Source organism: Thermobia domestica, chromosome 1, assembly GCF_964235325.1.
Source record: "Thermobia domestica chromosome 1, izTheDome1.hap1.1, whole genome shotgun sequence".
In the NCBI taxonomy this organism is placed as follows: domain Eukaryota; kingdom Metazoa; phylum Arthropoda; class Insecta; order Zygentoma; family Lepismatidae; genus Thermobia; species Thermobia domestica.
In genome coordinates, this window is record NC_137454.1 from 269,131,678 (window position 1) to 269,155,090 (window position 23,413).

General features: G+C 34.8%; 1 protein-coding gene across 1 annotated transcript in view; it reads right to left on the bottom strand.

Annotated features, from left to right (window-relative positions):
* Positions 1 to 23,413, bottom strand: part of LOC145661049 (vesicular acetylcholine transporter-like) — a 2,637,391-nt gene that overhangs the window by 606,403 nt on the left and 2,007,575 nt on the right. Inside the window, exon 10 of the mRNA XM_081726491.1 lies at positions 14,618 to 14,810. Coding sequence (XP_081582617.1) covers positions 14,618 to 14,810 — 193 coding nt within the window. The remainder of the gene's footprint in view (positions 1 to 14,617; positions 14,811 to 23,413) is intronic.

A 23,413-nucleotide genomic window follows, 5' to 3' on the forward strand; every position in this document is an offset into this window, starting at 1 on the left:
GTGATACAACATATTGCTTACGTTTATATTTTGGCATTTTTTTTACTCATGAAAGGGAACAAGGTGGACCACCCAAATTTATCATGATACATATTGAGGTCATGTACTATGATAGCGAATGCTTAAATTGAAAAATTTCCAAAATTTAAGGGATTGGCTATGGTACCCCTCCCGGGGTGCATCAATGTACCTATGTCTTATGATAGAAAATGGACCCCTATACATGACCATATAATCATATTAGGTAATAGGACCTCAACCAAGTGAATAAATTAGGTGAAAAACGAAACACGTGGTTGTACTAAAATTTGGCAATTTCGTACCCATGAAAGGGAACGAGATGGACCACCCAAATTTATAGTAATATATATATATATATATATATATATATATATATATATATTAGGGTCTTATACTATTATACCAAATGTTTAAATTGGGCAATTTCCAAAATAAAGAGGTGGGCCAAGGTACCCCTCCCAAATTTTTAAAGGGTGCATCAATATACCCATGTCTTATAATAGGGAATGGACCAATATACATAACCATATAATCATATAAGGTAATAGGACCTCATCCAAGGGGATAAATTGAGCCAAAACAAACACGTGGTACAACGTATTGCTTACGTTTATATTTTGACAATTTTGTACCCCTTAAAGGGAACGAGGTGGACCACCCAAATTTATCATAATAGATGTTAGGGTCCAGTACTATAATACCACATATATAAAATGAGCAATTTCTAAAATTTAAGGGGTGGGCCAAGGTACCCCTCACAAATTTTTAAAGGAGTGCACAAATGTACCTATGTCTTATGATAGGGAATAGACCCCTATACATAACCATATAAGGTAATAGGACCTCATCCAAGAGGATATATTGGGTCAAAACCAAACACGTGGTACAACGAATTGCTTACGTTTATATTTTGGCAATTTTGTACCCCTAGAAGGGAACGAGGTGGACCAAACAAATTTATTATAATACATGTTAGGGTCCAATACTATAATACCAAATATATAAAATGAGCAATTTCTAAAATTTAAGGGGTGGTCCAAGGTACCCCTCACAAATTTTTAAAGGAGTGAACAAATGTACCTATGTCTTATGATAGGTAATGGACCCCTATACATAACCATATAAGGTAATAGGACCTCATCCAATGGAATAACTTAGGTCAAAACCAAACACGTGGTACAAAGTATTGCTTACGTTTATATTTTGACAATTTTGTACCCCTAAAAGGGAACGAGGTGGACCACCCAAATTTATCATAATACATGTTAGGGTCCAGTGCTATAATACCACATATATAAAATGAGCAATTTCTAAAATTTAAGGGGTGGGCCAAGGTACCCCTCACAAATTTTTAAAGGAGTGCACAAATGTACCTATGTCTTATGATAGGGAATAGACCCCTATACATAACCATATAAGGTAATAGGACCTCATCCAAGAGGATAAATTGGGTCAAAACCAAACACGTGGTACAACGTATTGCTTACGTTTATATTTTGGCAATTTTGTACCCCTAGAAGGGAACGAGGTGGACCACCCAAATTTATTATAATACATGTTAGGGTCCAATACTATAATACCAAATATATAAAATGAGCAATTTCTAAAATTTAAGGGGTGGGCCAAGGTACCCCTCACAAATTTTTAAAGGAGTGCACAAATGTACCTATGTCTTATGATAGGGAATAGACCGCTATACATAACCATATAAGGTAATAGGACCTCATCCAAGAGGATAAATTGGGTCAAAACCAAACACGTGGTACAACGTATTGCTTACGTTTATATTTTGGCAATTTTGTACCCCTAGAAGGGAACGAGGTGGACCACCCAAATTTATTATAATACATGTTAGGGTCCAATACTATAATACCAAATATATAAAATGAGCAATTTCTAAAATTTAAGGGGTGGGCCAAAGTACCCCTCCCAAATTTTTTAAAGGAGTGCACAAATGTACCCATATCTTATGATAGGGAATAGACCCCTATACATGACCATATAACTATATAGGATAATAACACCTCATCAAAGGGGATAAAATCGACCAAAAACCAAACACGTGGTTGTACTAAAATTTTGGCAATTTTGTACCCCTAGAAGGGAACGAGGTGGACCACCCAAATTTATCATAATACATATTAGGGTTCTGTACTATAATACCCAATGTTTAAAGTGGGCAATTTCCAAAATTTAAGGGGTGGGCCAAGGTACCCCTCCCAAATTTTTCAAGGGGTGCACCAATATACCCATGTCTTATGAAAGAGAATGGACCCCTGTATACGAGGGTAATAACACCTCATCCAAGGGGATAAATTAGGTCAAAAACCCCCGAAATTTGACTTTTTGGCAATTTTTTACCCATGAAAGGGAACGACATAGACCCCCAATACTGATAGAGGTACATACTGTGGTCCTAGGCTACCATACCAAATTTTTAGATTTGGCAATTTCCAAAATTTAAGGGGGGTGGTCCTATGTACCCCTGCCAAAATTTAGGGGGTGGGCCATGGCACCCCTGCCAAAATTTAGAGGGTGTGGTCCTATGTACCCCTAGGTCATTGACCCCGGCCAGGGACCATGGGTCCTGAGGCAGGGACCCAGGGGCCAAAAAGTGTCCTATAGTCAGGCCCATACTACTCCTATGGAAATTGACAATAACGGCAGTAAGTTTTGTGCTTCCTGAACTCTGTAATGCACGCACAGAGCTCGAGAATATCTACTGACAGAAATGAATGTTATTCAATGATTCATTTAATTTCTTTTCAGTAATTGCAAGCAAATGTTCCAAGAGCGTCATTTGGGCAGGACAGGAGGGTGCAATTTCCCCTCCCTTGAGCTTCATACAAACATATTGTTTGAGCAAATGTATAGTGATACACTAATAAAAAAGTGAGAAATTTTTGTCGGCGGACACTCTCACCCCCCCCCCCTCCGAATAAAATCTGCTTTTAGCAACAAACCTATAGAGTTACAATAGCACATTGCTAGAGAGCTTACATTTGGTTTCAAGAGTCGGAAGGTTTGATCTCAAGCCATATGAGTTCCTGGGCGACATTGAAAGAGACAGACAAAGAGAGAGATTGAAATATGGAGACAGAGAGAAATTATTTATATACACAGATTTAGAACTGGGAAAAAATGACCTCACAGCATTCATATTAAGACGAGAATTGTGATTTTGTGAAACAGAAGGGAAGGTTTCGAACTGCGAGGATCACATTAGACAGTTGTCGAATTAAGTTGGAGAACATTTTTGAGATCATCAGATGATTACGAATGGAGAGAAAGATCTTGAGAACTGAGGGATTAAGAATTTAAAAAATCTGCAGCTTCCGAGATGGGTTTCGAACAGCGAACCTTGTAGTTATCGAACCATGACTATCCATTCTGCTACGGAGAACTCTGTACTGATGCACGTACGTTTGCTTTAACTACGTTGAAAGCTAACTTAATGGAATATTTCTAAAGTTGACTTGGTGGATGCTCCGTTCTGAAAGGATATAAACCTCTTGTAACTTAGTTACAATGTGCATAATGAACTTCTCCTTGTTCAGAACACTTTTTAGGGCAGTAAAATTTGTTACTATTGTGTTAATTACGTTACATTAGATAAAACCATCTGATAAAGTAGTGCCATACCCTGTGCGTCATCGTCTGTTAGGTGAATGGTTAATGTAAGTTACTCCTACTTGTATGGTCCGAACTTTGAATCAAGACCATTCTTATTGACTATTTTCTTTGAGCTACGCTCACACTGTGCATTCCACAAATTCAATTTTGAAGTAATGTAGTCACAGCTAGTTTAATTCGAAATTATTTTCAAATATGATACCTTATTTGTTATTACATGCGTTTCTTTAACTTGCGATATTTCAAACTTCATATTAAATCTTACAACCTTAATGCAACTCATTTTCCTACGGCATATCATCATGAATGTTTGCACAACGACGACAGACAGGCGTTAATACAAAATTCAGTTCTTACTGTAATGTATGTATATATATTTAAAGAGTTTGACTCAGAAAGAAACGTACAGTGCAACATTGAATCTTGGAAGAATTTCAAACGAATTTACTATATGTATAAATTACCATCTCAACAATCTACTGTGGGGGCTAAGACATGGAAACCATTCCAAGGAGGGAAAGGGGTTATAAGTAAAAAAAAAAAAAAAAAAAAGGTAAAAGAATACGAAAAATATTGGTGTCAAATTCATAGTTTTCTGATTCGAAGAGATGAATAGTGGCTACGAGATGGCACTCCTCACTTGTTTCTAGCCTTGTATAAATGGAAAACTGTTTTAAAATTAAATTTTACTTTCAAGTATGATTGTTTAAAAAAAGGTTGTCCTTCAACATTATGTTTTATAATTATTTTCTACTCTATTTCTTATTTATAATAACATATTTTCTATATATATATATTGTATTCTATGTTATACGTTTCTTAATTACATTTTACGTCTTACATTTGAAGAGGAGCTTATGACAATTCAGGGCAGAAGGGACATACACAGAATACAGGCCTTGGAAATCCAGAGCTCCTGCCCCACGAAATAACTACTTTTCTGTAAATTATATGCAATTTTAGAGATGATGATAGACATTTTAGTAAAACATGCCCTCAAAAAGGCTTGTCTACGCCCCTGAAAAACAGTGAATATTTTAGAAAGTGAGCAGTTAGTAATGTTTCCCCTGAAGCTATATCTCCGATAATTCCGAGTGTGATATCAGTATTTGTGCATTATCACTTTTCACCCGCAGTGTATTGAAACGTACTAGAAAGGAACAGTTCTGAAGTCTTCACTGGTTCCCCCTATGACCTCATGCGAATAATGTCAACCTTGGACATATCCACATCTGAAATATCACGTTTTTTTTCAGTGATTCCGAAAACTATCCATTCGACACAGATATAGGATATTTTCGATTATTTTTGCCTGTCACTCTCCCATTGTCAACTCTATGCCAACCGAGGCTTAATTTGGACTTACACGGCATCCACAGTGTTACTATTCATCTTTGCACATGAATTTGACACTAATATCGTTCGTATTTGACGTCTTTTACATGTCATCTTCACTTGCTGGTAAGTTTGGTTTCAGTGTCTCGTCCCCATAACTATGGAGAAATGTCAACCAACGTAAGTATAATTATAAATTACTATTTGAAAAATAAGTGTACAGGTGATCTTTGCCGGAGAGGAATTCGTTAACTACTTTTTTTATATCAATGTATTGCCTTTTTTTTTGCTTTCCATGGTAAGAATTGCCAAAGGGCTCAACTTCATCTGCACAATTGTGCTATGAGTATAGGTTTTAGTGATTTAATTCACTGAATGCTCGCTTAGAAGTTGCTCTCGTCAGAGGAAAAGTGAGATACAGTTCTAAAAGAAAAATGAAATGAAATATTTAAGTTTTACGTCCCACGCTTTTACCGATTACGCTAATGGTGACATTGATGCTGAGAAGTGAATTAAATCGTGGAATGAATAAGTGGTAGAAACTCGAGAACTCATGCACATAGTGTTTGTCCATAATAGAGTTCATTCGGCGCTAGCGGGGATCGAACCAAGGACCCCATTTACCATAGGTAAAGTGATAAAAGAAGCGTCTAAACAAATACGTAACATTACTATCAAAGAGAGTTATATAATATTAGATCTTTAGCTATTTCATTCCAAGGTAAACTTTCAATCAATCTTGTTCTTCATTACTGTTCGAAAATTTAAAGTTGTTGCTGCAAGGACGTGAGAAATCTTTTCAGTAGACTTCACAGTCTATAGCTCCTTCACAACTTCTTTTTCATCTAAGGCTAAAGTAGTTGATTTTTAGACATTGAGGAAAAAGTGTGAAATTATATAAAAACCTCCTAAGTGGAATTACGAAACTTCAGTGAGCTCCTTTTCTCTCTAGGACTCCCGCACCACACTCCCGTTAGTTACGCCGGGTGTATGATACAGTTTCGCCCTTTTAGGAATATTTTCTAAGGCTGAACGAGTTCTTTTCACTGCTGTGTGAATGGACTTGTCACCACACGGTGTTTGTTCACCACGAAGTTCACTTGGCGGGGGCTGGGATCGAACCCGGGACCCCACGCACCAAAGGTGAACGCTCTACCACTGAGCCGCCGTGGCCTCTGTTTAAAATGTGGGTAGTTACAGAGGTGTATCTTGAAGGTGCGGAAACCCTTCTCCGAAAACCCTACGTTTAAGTAAGTTTTTCCAAATTTTTGACCTTCTTTAAAACTTTTAATAGCATTATTATTATTATTATTATTATTATTATTATTATTATTATTATTATTATTATTATTATTATTATTATTATTATTATTATTACTATTATTACTGAATATTTGAGACCTAAATATTACGTCATATTCCAGCGCAAATAAGCATACTGAAGTTAAGAAAATTCAAAGGAAATTTGTTGGACCCTCTATGAGGATGAATTGCTCTATAAGAGATACTTTGGAAGGAAAAGAGGGGGAAAAAGAAGGTGTCAGCTACTGAACAGTATGAAAATCGAACCTTTGGATGCCTTAACAGAAACTAAGTAGGATTTATATTCATCACGATACATAGTAACCCCCTTTCTTTGGGTAAAAGACATTGGATTATGTTTGCGTTATATTGATATTTTAACAAAATATATATACAAAAAATAGTTCGTATTTACCAATTTTTGTTGAATGAGTATGTGGAACGGAACATATATTCGACATACTCAATATCGAAATGACGAAAATGACGAACGGAAATATTATTTTTAGTAAGAGCGGAAGAACATAGAAACAATTTCACAAAGTCGTTTCTGACAAATTTATGACGCCTACTACACTTTAAGGATGACCGTTTTGTATTCATGAATTGCTTGATAAACACGCCGTTTTCAGACAGTAGGAATCGAGAGTGTAAACTGTGGCGTATTGTTAGTTTTCCCCCTGTGAAGGACGTCGTTTCAACTCTAACTTGTAAGAACAAAAGTCATTGACTATGTTTTATGTTATTATACATCAGAAACATCAACTTTGTAAATTATAAAATATTTCGAAATTTCGTTGGCGGGACTCGAACCGCGGACCCTTGACTCACGAATCGACTGCTCAAGCCACTACCCTAAGACTGCTCTTCTAAGTAAACGTCAAGAAACACTCGTCTATGTAACTAATTGCAAACATTTACGATTGCAATATTTTATTAACGACGAAACACTGATTTCGGTCATGATAAAATACTATAATCCAGAGAATTTAAGTTTAACTTTTTTAAAAGAAAGATCGAAAGTATATCCGTAACTTATCTCTATTATATTCGGTTATTCTCGTTTTACATTTATTTCGAATAACGTTGAACGATATGGACACGAACACAAATACATCGAGAACATTTAATATTTCAAAGGTTCTCCCATCGGGAATCGAAATTGAGACTCCGCCAACTGAACTATCTGATGGGTGGGTGCCTGTTTCGTTCCGAAGGCAAGTAAGCTTGGGACGGTCAACATCGTGTTCGTGGGTCTTCTCGGGACACTCCCACTTTCTCATTCTACCTATTTGTCCATCATAGTTCACTTACTTTAATGATAGTCTTCCTCAAACTAACATGCATAATCGTGGAACATTAAACGTAAAGATTACATTTTCTAGCTGTTAACCCAAACCAATCCGAATCAAAAGCAGTTGCATATTATTGCTCATTAAAATGTTTTCACAAAAAATATGTAGAAAAAAACGGGGAATCGTAATCGTAATCGTTTCGTTTTAGGTGAAGGTATTATGAGTATGCTGTTTCACTTTTGAATGGAATTACGATTCCCCGTTTCTTTTCAACATATTTTTTTGTGAAAAACGTTAATGAGCAATAATATGCAACTGTTTCTCGATTCGGATTGGTTTGGGTTATCAGATTGAAAATGTAATCTTTACGTTCAATGTCCCACGATTATATCTGTTAGGTTGAGGAAGACTATGATTAAAGCAAGTGAATTATGATTGACGAATTGGTGGAATGAAAAAGTGAGAGTGTCCCGAGAAAACTCACGAGCACAATGTTGTCCGTCTCAAGCTTACTTGTCTTGGGAAAGAACTAGGGACCTCACCCATCAGATAGTTCAGTAGAGGGGGGTCTCAATTACGATTCCCGATGGGAGAGCCTTTGAAATATTAAATGTCCTCGATGCATCTGTGTTCGTGTCCCTCTCGTTCAAGGTTACTGGAAAAAATGTAAAACGTGAATAACCGAATATAATAGAGATAAGTTACGGAGATACTTTCGGTCTTTTTTTAAAAATTTAAACTTGAACTCTCTGGACTATAATATTTTATCATGACCGAAATCAGTGTTTCATCGTTAATGAAATATTACAATCGTAAATGTTTGCAATATGTTATATACACGAGTGTTTCTTGACTCTTACTTAAAAGAGCAGTCTTAGGATAGTGGCTTGAGCAGTCGTTTCGTGAGTCAGGGGTGCGCGATTAGAGTCCCTCTGACGAAATTCAAAAATATTTTATAATTTTCAAAGTTGATATTTCTGATGTATAATAACATAAAACATAGTCAATTTCTCTCGTTCTTACAAGTTAGAGTTGAAACGACTTCCTTCACAGAGGGAAAACTAACATGACGTCACAGTTTACACTCTTGATTCCTACTGTCTGAAAACTTGGCGTGTTTCGCAAACAATTCATGAATACAAAACGGTCATCCTTAATTTGTAGTATAAGTCATACCTTTGTCTTAAACGACTTTGTAGACTTGTTTCTACGTTCTTCCAGTCTTACTAAAAGTAATAATATTTCCGTTCGTCATTTTCAACACGTTCCATATATTCGTTCAACCAAAACTGGTAAATACGAACTATTTTTTGTATATATATTTTGTTAAAATATCAATATAACGCAAACATAATCCAATGTCTTTTACCCAAAGAAAGGGCGTTACTATGTATCGTGATGAATATAAATCCTACTTAGTTTCTGTTAAGGCATCCAAAGTTTCGATTTTCATACTGTTCAGTAGCTGACACCTTCTTTTTTTCCCCTCTTTTCCTTCCGAGGTATCTCCTATAAGGCAATTCACCCTTATAGAGGGTCCAAAAAACTTATTTTGATTTTCCTTAACTTCACTATGCTTATTTGCATTGGAATAGGAGGTAATATTTACGTCTCAAATATTCAGTAATAATAATAATAATAATAATAATAATAATAATAATAATAATAATAATAATAATAATAATAATAATAATAATAATAATAATAATATAAAAGACAAACTCGCTTTTATTGTTAGGCAAAAGTTAGAAAATAGTCTGGATTGGAGACAATTGTAAGCAGGGATTAATTCAGGGGCTAGCCCGGGGGGAATCTCTCCCCCGAAGAAAATGCATTCCCCACCCGGAGAAACTCTCAAAATGTCAATCACAAGATGTAGAAATTACTTCACCCTAACTCCCCTCCCCCCGAGGATTTCATATCCCCCGGGTGAAAATGTCTGAATTCAACACTGATTGTAAGGACCATCAGGACATACCCTCTGCATACGTCCCTACTACTAGCTACATGTTAAACGGAAAGTTTCCAGGCCAATTTCATGTAGAAAGTAGGGATAATGAATTCAGAAGGGCCATGCAAAAGTTTGTTTATAAGTAATGGTTATGCCGGCTAAGCTACAGAAGAAGTACATGATGAGATTGAAAGAAATATTGAAATAAAGAAATTGGGAGGAAGCGAAACTCGGAGAAAACTACACATACGGTGTTTATTCAGCACAATGCCCACTAGGCGGGAGCTGGGTGGAAGAGGGTGAACCACTAAATTAACAACACTTCAGTAATAATAATAATAATAATAATAATAATAATAATAATAATAATAATAATAATAATAATAATAATAATAATAATAATAATAATAATAATAATGGTATTAAAAGTTTTAAAGTACGTCTAAAATTTGGAAAAACTTACTTAAACGTAGGGATTTCGGAGAAGGGTTTCAGCACCTTCAAGATACACCTCTGCAACTACCCACATTTTAAACAAAAGCTTTCCACTAACGTTTCATGGAGAAAGTGTTCTACTGTATGTTTTAAGAAAGATTACTGTAATAGAAATAATTGAATATCACTCAACAGTAGGGCATATAATATACTAATGCCTTAGGATATGCAGAGGTAAATATAAAAGCTTTGCTACAAAAAAAAAAAAAAAAAAATAGCTACACAGATCATAATTCAATGAACTGTAAAATACAAAGTAACACAAAGGTTATAAGATTCCGTCTACAGAGAAATTGTTACTTAAACAATGGACATGCATTATTACGAGAATCGTAACAAGACGAGAAATGTTTACGATACTTTTCATCTCGCCTCGATTTTCACCTCTAATGCGACATGATAATTTAGTTACCCTTAACTCGTCTCGAATGTAAAATGTTAATTCTCACGTTATTGTGTTTGTTTCAGAAACAAGATGAGAAATTTCTCTTCTCGTGGGCAACATTAAACAAAACAGAAATATTTTTGCCAAATGTCACGTTTTTGCTTGTAACGGTATGACCGGAGCGATAATTACCTCCTAGCTTTTTAATCTTCTATGAGATTATCCCTGAAGATTTGATAGTTCAAGTATTGAAACCTTCGAGTATTCAAATATCTGAATATAATAAAACGTTTGTCATCGTCGATCAATCGCTATCAAAAATCCTAAAGTAAAAAAAGTGTCCGACGCGGATATGAACCGAATGCCTTGACCACTCAACCACGATCACCCCGCCGTAAACAAATCGTCTTTAGTCTTGTTACGTTAGGTTTCTTTGCCTCTGCTTGCAAAGTTGTATGTTATATTGCTTCGTTTCAGAACGTCTTTCGTATTTATTGTATGATGATATAAGTGGATAATCTCCGGCAAAGTTTATATTAATAACTTGAGTTATTCTTAAACCTTTGGTTCACAAGTTTGTTTCTTCTACACACGAAACTACAGATATGACAAATTTAATTCTCATACTTTGCACTGGCTTTCAAAGCAGTCACCATTAAGTGGTAAAGCAATTTGTTCCGTCACGATTAATGAATATTGTAACAAAACACGTCAAGAAATGAGTTAAATGAAGGATGGAAGAGTTGATATCAAAGTTGAGTACTGTAAGCTAATGAAAAGCATGTAATAACGTCTCGTATTTGAAAACAATGTCAGCTACTTTTAATTCACTAACTGGTATTAGATTTGGTTCAAGCTTGAAGATCTGGAATGCACAAACTCAGTGTAGCTAAAAGAAAAACGCAACAAGAATGGACGAGTTTCGAAGGTAGGACCACCAGCGGATGGCCCGTTCACAAACACCTCATCTATCAAGCCAACACCTTTTATAAGTTATAAATTTTCATGCAAATGATACCATTATACGTTTGTGCAATCAATGTTACGCTCTTTTTCTCTTCAAAAACGTAACATGTATACGACGATTCGTTTCGTTTTCCATTAGAGCTTTGAAAGACATGATTGTATTTGAGTATAGGATCTTACTTTAAAAAAGACAAAAATTGATATCGAAAAAGTAGTAAACGAATTCCTCTCCGAAAAAGATCACCTGTACACTTATTTTTTAAATAGTAATTTATAATTATATTTACGTTGGTTGGATTTTCTCCATAGTTATGGGGGCGAGACACTGAAACCACCCCTACCAAGATGTGAAGATGACATGTAAAAGACGTCAAATACGAAGGATGTTAGTGTCGAATTCATGTGCAAAGATGAATAGTGACACTGTGGATGCTGCGCAAGTTCAAATTAAGCCTTGGTTGGCATAGAGTTGACAATGGGAGAGTGACAGGCAAAAAGAATCGAAAATATCCAATATCTGTGTCGAATGGATAGTTTTCGTGATCTCTGACATAAAAGGTGATATTTTACACGTGGATATGTCCAAGGTTGACCCTACTGGCATGAGGTCATAGGGGGAACCAGTAAAGAATTCAGGACAGTTTCTTTTTAGTACGTTTCAATACACTGCGGGTGAAAAGTGATAATGCACAGATACTGATATCAAACTCGGAAAAATCGGAGATATAACTTCTGGGGAAGCATTACTGACTGCTCACTTTCTAAAATATTCACTGTTTGCAGGGGCGTAGACAAACCTTTTTGAGGGCATGTTTTACTAAAATGTCTATCATCATCTCTAAAATTGCATATAATTTACAGAAAAGTAGTTATTTCGTGGGGCAGGAGCTCTAGATTTCCAAGGCCTGTATTCTGTGTATGTCCCTTCTGCCCTGAATTGTCATAAGCTCCTCTTCAAATGTAAGACGTAAAATGTAATTAAGAAACGTATAACATAGAATATAATATATATATAGAAAATATGTTATTATAAATAAGAAATAGAGTAGAAAATAATTATAAGACATAATGTTGAAGAACAAGCTTTTTTTTAAACAACCATACTTCAAAGTAAAATAAACTTTTGAAACAATTTTCCATTTATACAAGGCTAGAAACAAGTGAGGAGTGCCATCTGGTAACCACTATCCATCTCTTCGAACCAGAAGACTATGCATTTGACACCAATATTTTTTCTATTCTATTACTTTTTTTAAAACTTATAACCCTTTCCCTCCCTGGTATGGTTTGAGTGTCTTAGCCCCTACAGCAGATTGTTGAGACGGTAATTTATACGTATAGTAAATTCGTTTGAAATTCTTCCAAGATTCAATGTTGGACTGTACGTTTTTTTCTGAGTCAAACTTACTAAATATATATGCATACATTACAGTAAGAACTGAATTTTGTATTAACTCCTACCTGTCGTCGTTGTGCAAACATTCATGATGATATGCCGTAGGAAAATGAGTTGCATTAAGGTTGTAAGATTTAATATCAAGTTTGAAACACCGCGAGTTAAAGAAACGAATTTAATTACAAATATCATATTTGAAAATAATTTCGAATTAAACTAGCTGTGACTACATTACTTCAAAATTGAATTTGTGGAATGCACAGTGTGAGCGTAGCTCAAAGAAAATAGTCAATAAGAATGGTCTTGATTCAAAGTTCGGACCATACAAGTAGGAGTAACTTACATTAACCATTCACCTAACAGACGATGACGCACAGGGTTTGGCACTACTTTATCAGATGGTTTTATCTAATGTAACGTAATTAACACAATAGTAACAAATTTTACTGCCCTAAAAAGTGTTCTGAACAAGGAGAAGTTCATTATGCACATTGTAACTAAGTTACAAGAGGTTTATATCTATCAGAACGGCGCATCCACCAAGTTAACTTTAGGAATATTCCATTAAGTTAGCTTTCAACGTATGTGCATGAGTACTATATATTTGCTCAAACAATATGTATTTATGAAGCTCAAGGGAGGGGAAATTACACCCTCCTGTCCTGCCCAAATGATGCTCTTGGAACATTTGCTTGCAATTACTGAAAAGAAATTAAATGAATCATTGAATAACATTCATTTCTGTCAGTAGATATTCTCGAGCTCAGTGCGTGCATTACATACTTTAGGAAGCACAATACTTACTGCCGTTATTGTCAATTTCCATAGATTTCTTAGGGAGCATCTTACTAGCTTGCAGTCTTTAAAGAAGGGAAAGAATGAAACTAAAGGTATTAATGAAGCTATGGGAAAATTGTGTGACATTTTTAAAAAATAGGCTCTTAAAAGATATTTCAGAACAAACGAATGAAAAAGTCTATTTTAGAGCTATAACATTGTAAACTTGATTCCTGTTTTTTCTTTTTTCGTCTGAATGGAAAGAGTGTATTACATCGCACATGCTGCTTTAGACAAGGAGAGATGGAGGAGGGAGTGAGTTTAATTGAAGACAAGAAATAACTAATCGATCGAGACATGTATTTCTGGATTGATAAGAAAACGGGGCAAGAGTTTGTTATTAATTTGGACTTAGAATTTTTGTAACAATTTCTAAGCCGCGGACTGTACCAGAATAGGAGGGTAACACTGCAACATTGGATATTCATGAACGATTCTGACGAATTCTTTACGTATTTTACCCATTAGACTATTTCAACAAATTTAATTATTTTCTTTACGTTTCTTTCATGGTTCCGAGTCCCACCACCTTGAAATCACTACCAACTTTAAGTGATTCCTCTAGGTCAACAATAACTACACCATTATTTCATCCCCTTTATGCTTTTCTACTTACCCGTGTTAGGATTCCTTATCTTTGACACGGTATGCCAGTAAAAAGATATTACTACCGTTAAAATTTCCTAGTACTTTCTTGCAGACTTAATTCTTAAACGTACAATCTCTACGTGTTTATATCATTTTCTATGCATTTGCTACATATTGTTTCAGCAGCAAAATATTATGTACTGAAATTAGAACGAGGAGTTTTGAGCTATACTTTTCTTACCTTCACTAAAGTGAGTGGAAGATTTAATTATAGTACTTGCTCATCAGCTTAGGGTGTATGTAGGGTAAGATACAGTTTAGTTACTTATAATGGGTATGGAGTTTTTCTTAATTTTAAGAATTTAAATGCAATAATAAATTGTATTATTAGGAATAATTTAAATTGTACTTACATCATAGAAACTAAATGTAACTCTTTTCCCCATTTGAAGTTCATCATCACTGAGGGGTTCCTCTTCATTCTGACACATAGCTTTAACCCATTCTAGAGCCTCAATTGATGCTGAACGTATGCAATCAACTCTTCCAAGTAGAAATCGACGAGTAGAAGCACTCTCATAGGTAGCAGGTAATTTCCTATGAAGTCTTAAAGAAGAAATATTTCCATATTTTTATTTGCCTCCAAAAAGCTACAAACTAATATTCTTCAATATTGGAACAAATGTAATTGCTTTTATTCTAGATCATAATTAATAAGTCCTGATATCATTATTCGAATCATGCAACAAGAGTGTAATTAAAAAGTGGCCAAACTAATCAAAATATTCGTAGGGACAAATTTCATAATCCCAATATATGCTACTCTTCTAGAGAATTGTAAAAACAAATCGGAAATATGGAGTTAGTAGGGTATCTTACAACATGCAAAAGATTGCGGGTTAATGTGCCGTCGAATTGATGCGCGTGATGGTGTCTCAAAAAAAGTTTTCGCAGAACTTAGTTATTGGAAGTAGTGTGGGTGGCATTGGTATAACTTTTGTTCCATGTCACTAACAGAGAACTCATGATCTCTGGCGCGGAGTCATTGTCCGTGTTATTTAAGACCAATCCTTCTAAATTTTACAATGGGTATGTTAATGTAATCCCTTACATTTTGGAAGGGTTATGCTGATTCACCCTTAAGTTTCGGAAATAGTAAAACTTAAAGACTCTGTTAGGTACAATAATATCAAGGTAAGTGTCTGTAAGTTTTGCTTTTACCTCGTAACATTCCCTTTTATGGGTATAAAATTTCAGCACTTTTTTCAAGTTCACCAAGCATCAAGTGCACTTTTTTCTTTTCCGTCGAAGAAACAGCCATTACTTGTATTATATACTTTTTCCTTTTCCTGAGTAGCCATTACCTGTAGTATTAGAGTATTATACGGTTTCATTCTGTTAGATTTTTTTCTTATTTTTGTCTAAGGTAATAATATAATTCTGCAAGTATGATTCTGCCCAGATACATCAAAAGTAAGGGTGCTCTAGATTTTTTCCATTATTAACATACATAAATAAGCTTACATCCGAAACGAAATATAGAAGTAATTGAAATGAATGTAGGATATTGGTGAGTCACCACTTGACAGAAGAGCAAAGCAATATAATCTGAGGCGCTTTCAATTGCCTGTCTTATCTCTGTCTCAACTGTGAACTGAGCACACCTTTTTTAAAAACACAATGTTATCAGTGAAATACTGGTCTTATACTGAACAATACTAGTATATTTTGTTTTTATTATTAGATGTTTCAGTGTGTTGAAAAAAGAAATCACGTTCATTATTTAATGAGAATATGATTAATAAGCTAGTGTTCATACCGACTGAAAAGACGTATGTATTCTGGAAGGTCATATTCTATTTGGTAATACTAAAGTGAGAATGAAAAAATGTAATATTTATGGAATCAACCCTATCAAGAGATTGATTCCTGATGGGAGTTCATTTAGTTTAAGATCTCAATTTAAGTTGTAGAACCTTGTTTCATATCGTTTCGGTGCTGAAATAGATGTTAAATTCCCAATTAACCAACTGACAAGTCTTAGAACTATTAGTATGAGGAAAAATGATTGGTTTGCGAACAGTGAAAATTTCCTATTAATCTACAAGCTATGCATGGAGCTACTTCCAAGCAATCGAAAATAGATTAAAGTCACAAATCTGCGTATAAAAGTTGATCGCTTGCTGAATTATTGTGACCCATAATTAAACTTGAATTTTAGCTTCGTAAATTGTGCTTCTAGGTTTCTAATACGGGTTCAAAACACCTGTAAATATATTCTAAAAATAAAAAATAGAATACACAATTCGTTTAAAAATATAGGCTGTAGCAATCTTTAAAGGTCAAATAGGAACTAGTTGAATTACTCTTTCTTCGAACGAGAAGAATATATTTATGAAAATATTATTTGCGAAATATTCAAACTTATTCCCCAATGGAATAGCATATCAATCGAAGTGAAATGAAAAAGATCCAAGTGAATAGAACTGCTGAATATTTTTCAGATTTATTTTAAGTAGTTAAAATATCTACTCACTTTGGCCATTTTACGAACATAAAATGGGAAGTTAAGATATTGTAGCAGTTCCCTTGCTTTCTTTGCTAGAGTTGGAATTTTCGAAAACGATGGACCACGTGGTCACAGATTTATAAGGAAGAGTTTAAATGCTGAGTTTCATCTTCCTATGATGACATTCGTCAGGAACTTTTTTGAGTATATTTTAATGCTCCTTTCCTCGCTTAGAACATATATTGTACGAAAGTAACATGAGAAAAGCCAGGACAGACTTAACTAAGAATGGGAAAGAAGACTTTGGTAAATGAACTTCGGTCACATCCTTCGCGAGGCAGTAGTGCAAACTTAAAGTGTTAATATTACAAACTAGAGGAGCGCAATAGACAGAAATAGTGGGGAAAAGCGTCTTAAAGATTCCAACTCGCCGCATGTACAACACGATGCGTAAAGTCATCAAGTGACGGCGTGGCAGAGTTAGAAAGAGCCATGTGTCTCGTGCAAAGGGTCCTGGGTTCAATTGCTGCTAGAGTAATTATTTATTTTTTACTTTAACCAATAAAGTAGCCATTTGTAACTACAAGTAAATTAATAATTCATCATATGTGTATAATACATAAAACAATAGAAATGTTCAAATCATTTGTAAAATCTTTCAATACTCCATGTTAACCAGTAATAAAATGTAGCATATTCCTCGTTGTATATTGATACCACGGGTTATATTATGATTAGCGCAGTCGTTATGTAAAAATGTTCTTGATACTTCGTGTCTATATCTGTGAAATGTGTGCGAATTGACCTGATTTTTGCGAGTGAGGATGGATTGTACTTCAGAAGACAATAGCATGGCAAACTATGACAGTTAGAGCCAGGGGCGTCATTTAGTGAGAGCAGGAGGAGGCAATTGCCCCTCAAGAGTTTGAGAAATAAATATACTTTAATCGACTGTCTACTAATATACTAGTGCAAACCGTGGAAGTCTGATGTTGGTGGTACTCTTTCCCCGCTCAAGCGAAGTCAGAAATGACGCCGCTGGTTATAGCATACATCCAGTATTACCAGAAGGGAATTTTTCCCTCATCCCCTTGTAATTTGCACACTGTCCCCAGATATAGACACTAAGCGTCAAGAACAATTTTTCCCAACGACTGTGCAAACCATAATATAACTCATGATACCAATATATAACGCGGAATAGGTTACGTTTTATTGCTAGTTAACATGAAGCATTGCAAGATTTTACAACTGATCTGAAGATTTCTATTGTTATATGCATTATAAGCATATGGTGAATTAATATTTTAGGGCTACTTTATTGGTCAAAGCAAAAAAATGTTGACTCAACGGAAACCCAATTCAAGGCTCTTTACTCGGGGGCCGTAGATGCTCCTAACACTGCCACACCGTCACTTGATAACTTTACGCGTCGTATCATATATGCGCGAGTAGATATCTTTAAGACGCTTTTTCTCCACTATTTCTGGCTATTGTGCTTTCCCAGTTTTGTAGTATTAACACTTTGAATATGCAACTACTACCTCGCGAAGGATTGACCCATAGTTCATTTACCAAAGTCTGCTTCCCCCTTGAAAGAAATGGTCACCTGGTGCCCACTGGCGAACTTGGACACTATTTAGAGAATGATCAATTATGCCTGAATGAAGAAAGTCAAGGTGGAAATACACACAAGGAGAAGTTATGGGAATTGAAGTGAAGTTTACTGATGAAACTGAATAAGAAACCAATTTTAATGTAGTTGCAATCAGTCCGCACGAATTGAGAGCGTAACTAAACACTTCAGAGACGCGCAAGAAATAGTCGATCCGTTGGGACAAATAATCTGTTAATCATGTCTTCAATCCTTATAAAAAGTTACGTTTTCTTTTGTTTGCACGCATCACATTCTGTTTCTCAATAACTTTCAATACTAAACTTAAATCCGCTATCACTTCTTTCCTTGTGTTCACTTCCACCTCAAATGTTATATTTAGGCATAGTTGACCATTCTTCCAGTTGACCAGAACTTTCCAGTGGACGTCAGCTAATTATTTTCTTCCAAGTACTAACTGCATTCAAATATGCATTGCAAATTTTTCATTCGATTTCCCATGATGATTAGACAGACAATAACGATATCACTTTTACATACTGACCGCGTATTTAGAACTTGCCCTCTTTTCCCCTCAAAAGTGGATTTTTAAGGAAAACGGAAGATGGACTCACATGTTTTAAAATAAGGTGTTTATGTCCATCTTTTCCTGTTATGATATATGTGTTAAAGAATTATAGAAACTCGACTGGACCAAATGGTAAATACAGTATATTGAAAAGATAATTTCAAGTGCTTCATCCGTTTTGCTGTGATGACAAGACACAATCTCGATGTAATTATTCTTAAATATTGAGTAAAAATGATAGAAATTGCCCCTATTCTCCAATTAATACCGAATTTCTAAATACGATCGGACACGTGTACAATCGTTTTCAATAAGTTTCACAAACGTTACAAAAACGTTAGATATTCTATTTTTGGCCAAAATTTTTAACCCTTTCTCCTCTGTTAGGATACGCAATTTAATAAAAATGGCGTGACGACAACGCAGTCCGAGGTAAGTGTCAACTATATTAATAGAATTGATTTCAAATGGTTCAGGCATTTTTCGTTATGATAGACAACGTGTTTTTCATTTATATACTATGTAGATATAGATTAATAGTATTGTTACTGTTTGCTATTTGTTTATATAAGTTATTTATTGATATAAAAAATAAGGTGTTATGTTTGTTTAACAGAAACCTAGCATTTTCCATGTTATCAATAGTCAAGTAGCGAATTTTATTACATTAAATTTAATGTGTCAGGCTAGTAGCAAATTAAACATGAATGCTAAACCATTGTTCGGTTTCAGTTCTCAAGAGACTTTCTTTGCTGTTTTTCTATTATTTTGTTAATAGCTTACAAAACACTGGCACCTGACCTTTGCATGTATAGTTTTTAACATTTCTTTCATATACTTTTCTCAACGTTTAAGTCCTTTAGGCTAAAGGAAACAGACGATTAATGAAAATAAATATTTGTTAAAGTAATTTTTAATTGACCCTTAACAGGAATCGAACCCGAGACTACAAGAACCAAAAACGGACGCGCTAGCCACTATTTTTAATAGTTTCATAAAAATGGAAATACTAGTAAAATTAAAGCCACATTTAATACTACTTCCGTTTGGTTTTTAAATCTATGAATTAGGAACTAAGATATGTAAGTTGAAATGTTAATTAGGCTGGTTTGAGGGTGAAAGTATAAGCGTTTGTTTCGAGGGTAAATTGAACAATTTCCACTTAAATCTTTTAAATACTTTAATCAGGAAGTGAGATTTTTAATATCTTAATTGGTTGAGAAAGTTGAAGTTGAGGTCTAAGTTGCAAATAATAGGGGAAATATATTATGAAAGTATTAAAACTAATTCTCCCATTTGAATTTTTAAAGTATCGTCACTAATTTATTAAATGAGGTATTAAATGATAAATTTATTTAGGGGTAGGAATATCACTATTGCCAACCCGTTTTAACAATATATTTACTCCTAATGGCCTAACCCTTACAATTTAAAGAGTTATCTTTAAAAATAAAAAATGTGGCAAGGTTTCAAAAACATTCGAGTTGGAAGCACTACATAGTCATATTAAACAGTATTCACAAAATGAAAAATAGTTTAAGAGTTCTGAAAACATTCAAGTGGAATGGTAGTATGAAATGGTAGAACGGAACGTTTTAGGTGAACGGTTTGATATATGTATATCGTTACAGTTATTACGAAGTCACCCTTAAAGAGATAACATCAATAAATAGCACCATCTCTTGTCTGCTTGCTTGAGAAAGTATGTGAATGTGTGTGTGTGGATGATGCCTTGAGCATTTGAACTCGCTTCATGACTAATTTCTACGTTACCACCTGAAAAAATCTTGTGCAATCGAATGCAATTTGTATAGAAGAAAGCTGTGTAACTACCTTTTTCTTTTTATGACTAGATAGAGAATGAATACAAGTCATATATATATCAGTAACTGGTTCTTTGGGGTTGTACATTTCTCATCAATTTTGAACATTGTACCTTAGCTAAATATTGACTAATTTTAATGAAACAAATGGCATATAAAAAGTAGTTTAATACTATTTATATATGGTTTATATCTCAAAATAATCTGTTTAAAGTATCATGCTTTTATGGAAGAGGCGTCCATAAATGCAAATTCAATAAAACTATATATTAGATCACTATCAAATGGTGATTTGAAATTAGTGAGATTATATCCTGGTTGATTATATTCTAATAATTTATGCTTTAGACGGTTTTAAAGTTTTATATGACATATAGAACAAAACTCGTCATTGCAATATACAGGAATCCCACATAAAATACCATATTAATGCTTTCTTCTATGATCAAGTCATTATCACATGTAGTTTCTTTAATTTTATGTAAATATGGTGGAAAACCAATGCATACACTTTTAAATAAGATAACGTGTAGTCTAGCTATACTTAAACTTATAGATTTATACGTTAGATCTACAAACCGACATCAGAGTGTGTAACTGGTCTGAAAAACATTAATAGTTGATCCACGCCTTTACGAGAAAGTACATTATTTTTTTTTTTTACAAAATCATGCTTTAATAGCATTCATGTATTTGTGCTACTCTTTCTTTTGACGAGAGTACATAATTTGATAACAACCGAGAGTATTACAAAATATTTTCTAGTTATTTAACTTCAACTTCACTATTATTAACATATTTTCTCTTCCCTTTTTTATTATGACATACTTTACACTCATTACGACATACTCATTATGACATAGGGGGCGCGGTGGCTCAGTGGTAGAGCGTTCACCTTCGGTGCTTGGGGTCCCTGGCTCGATCCCAGCTCGCGCCGTGGGGACTTTGTGGTGGACAAACACCGTGCTCGTGGGTTTTCTCGGGGTTCTCCCGTTTCCCCCCACTTTCTTCATTCCACCATTTCACTCATCTCTGAAAACAAGCCCAAGTTTAAATTCGAGTCGAACCTGAGATAATATATATAAAGTTCCATATCCTCATACATAAGCTACTGCGTATGTTTACTATAAACACACGCTCCTAACACGAACACGTGTTATTGTGTTCAAACAAAACTCCAGCAAATGACGGGAGGAGGCTGCCAGGAAGACACAAACACGTTTCGCAAGGAAAATGAAGACTGCCAACCTCCTCAAGAACCTTCCCTTCAAGAGGATGTCCATAAAAGAGGAACTCAAGAGGACTGAGCCATCAGTGCCAGTGCTTATGTCTAACCTACCTAAACTCTCTACGAAGCCCGCTATGAGTTCGGAGGTTTCTTTTAATTTGTACTCCTCAGATAGCTGGGAGTATTCTTTCAATCAACCTACCCCTGAGGCTGAGATGAGCAAAACGGCTAATCCTAGCCTCACTACTCCAGAGGCTGCCATGAGCAAAGGAGATATCCTTTAATTACCGTCTGACGCCACCTTGGGCTGAAACATCATCTTCATATCAGAATGAAAAGAATATCTTGTATGCCGAAGATCTTTTGCAAACTGGAAATACATTTTATAGACTCTGAAATGTTTACACGAACTTTGCAAATTTTTAAATAAAACATTAATTTGTAATCATTTACACTCTATCAAACAACCATTCTATGGTGAATAGGTGCGGCTTTTAGTACACTATACTGAATATAAGGACCTCCCTACGTGACCCTCCTTCTATTAACCTAACTCGAACCTTTACAGGTACATTTAGGTTAGCAAAGTACCATTTTATCTTTTACTCTTTCCTTTTCTTTCAAACTTTACTCTTCCTTTTCTTCTTATGTTAGTAGTGTGATTTTACGCCGGAAACTAGAACTGGGAAGCAGATGTTTAGAACAGAGGCTTATAACAATAGACTTAAAAACAGTATGATGGAGGGAGCACCGGAGATGTCATTTAACATCATGCATTTAACCAATATTACGGAAGATCCTGATATATTTTATGGTATATGATTACATATCCAATCTTCAATCTTGGTCAGCAGCTAAAAACAAGGAAGCTCTCATGATATACTTGCAGGACACTGCTTAGATTTGAAACTTCATCTAGAGGTCAGAACCAATATCAGAACTTACGAAAACCTAAGAGAAACTTAATTTCGTTAAATAGGTATAAAGTATCTCCGTACAGAACGAAACAGAAACTTTTTCAGGCTCAGCAACGTTCTAATGAACCTAGTTGTGCGTATTTCGTTATAAAATTAAGGGCTATACGGCAGTTAGTACCCATGTGACGAAGAAATAGAAAATCTATCATTTGTTTAGAATTGCAGAAGAAATTTATTCCAAAATAGCGCTTCAAACGTTTGATACGGTAGAAGCTATTGAGACGGAATTCAATGCTTTAGAATCAGCACAAGACTTAATGAAAAAGAAAGACCACGTTGAACTTTCTGAAATTTACATATATGAGAAAACCCCATTCCTAATAATATATCTCATTTATCACCTAGTGATCCTGCATTACCAATACAAGTCTCTCAACATCAAGAATAGTATTTTCCTTTACAAATGCATCCTACATTAATTGAAAAATAACAACTTTTTGCTCCTACACCTGTACTTAATTATCAGTAAACATCGCAATATTTATTAAG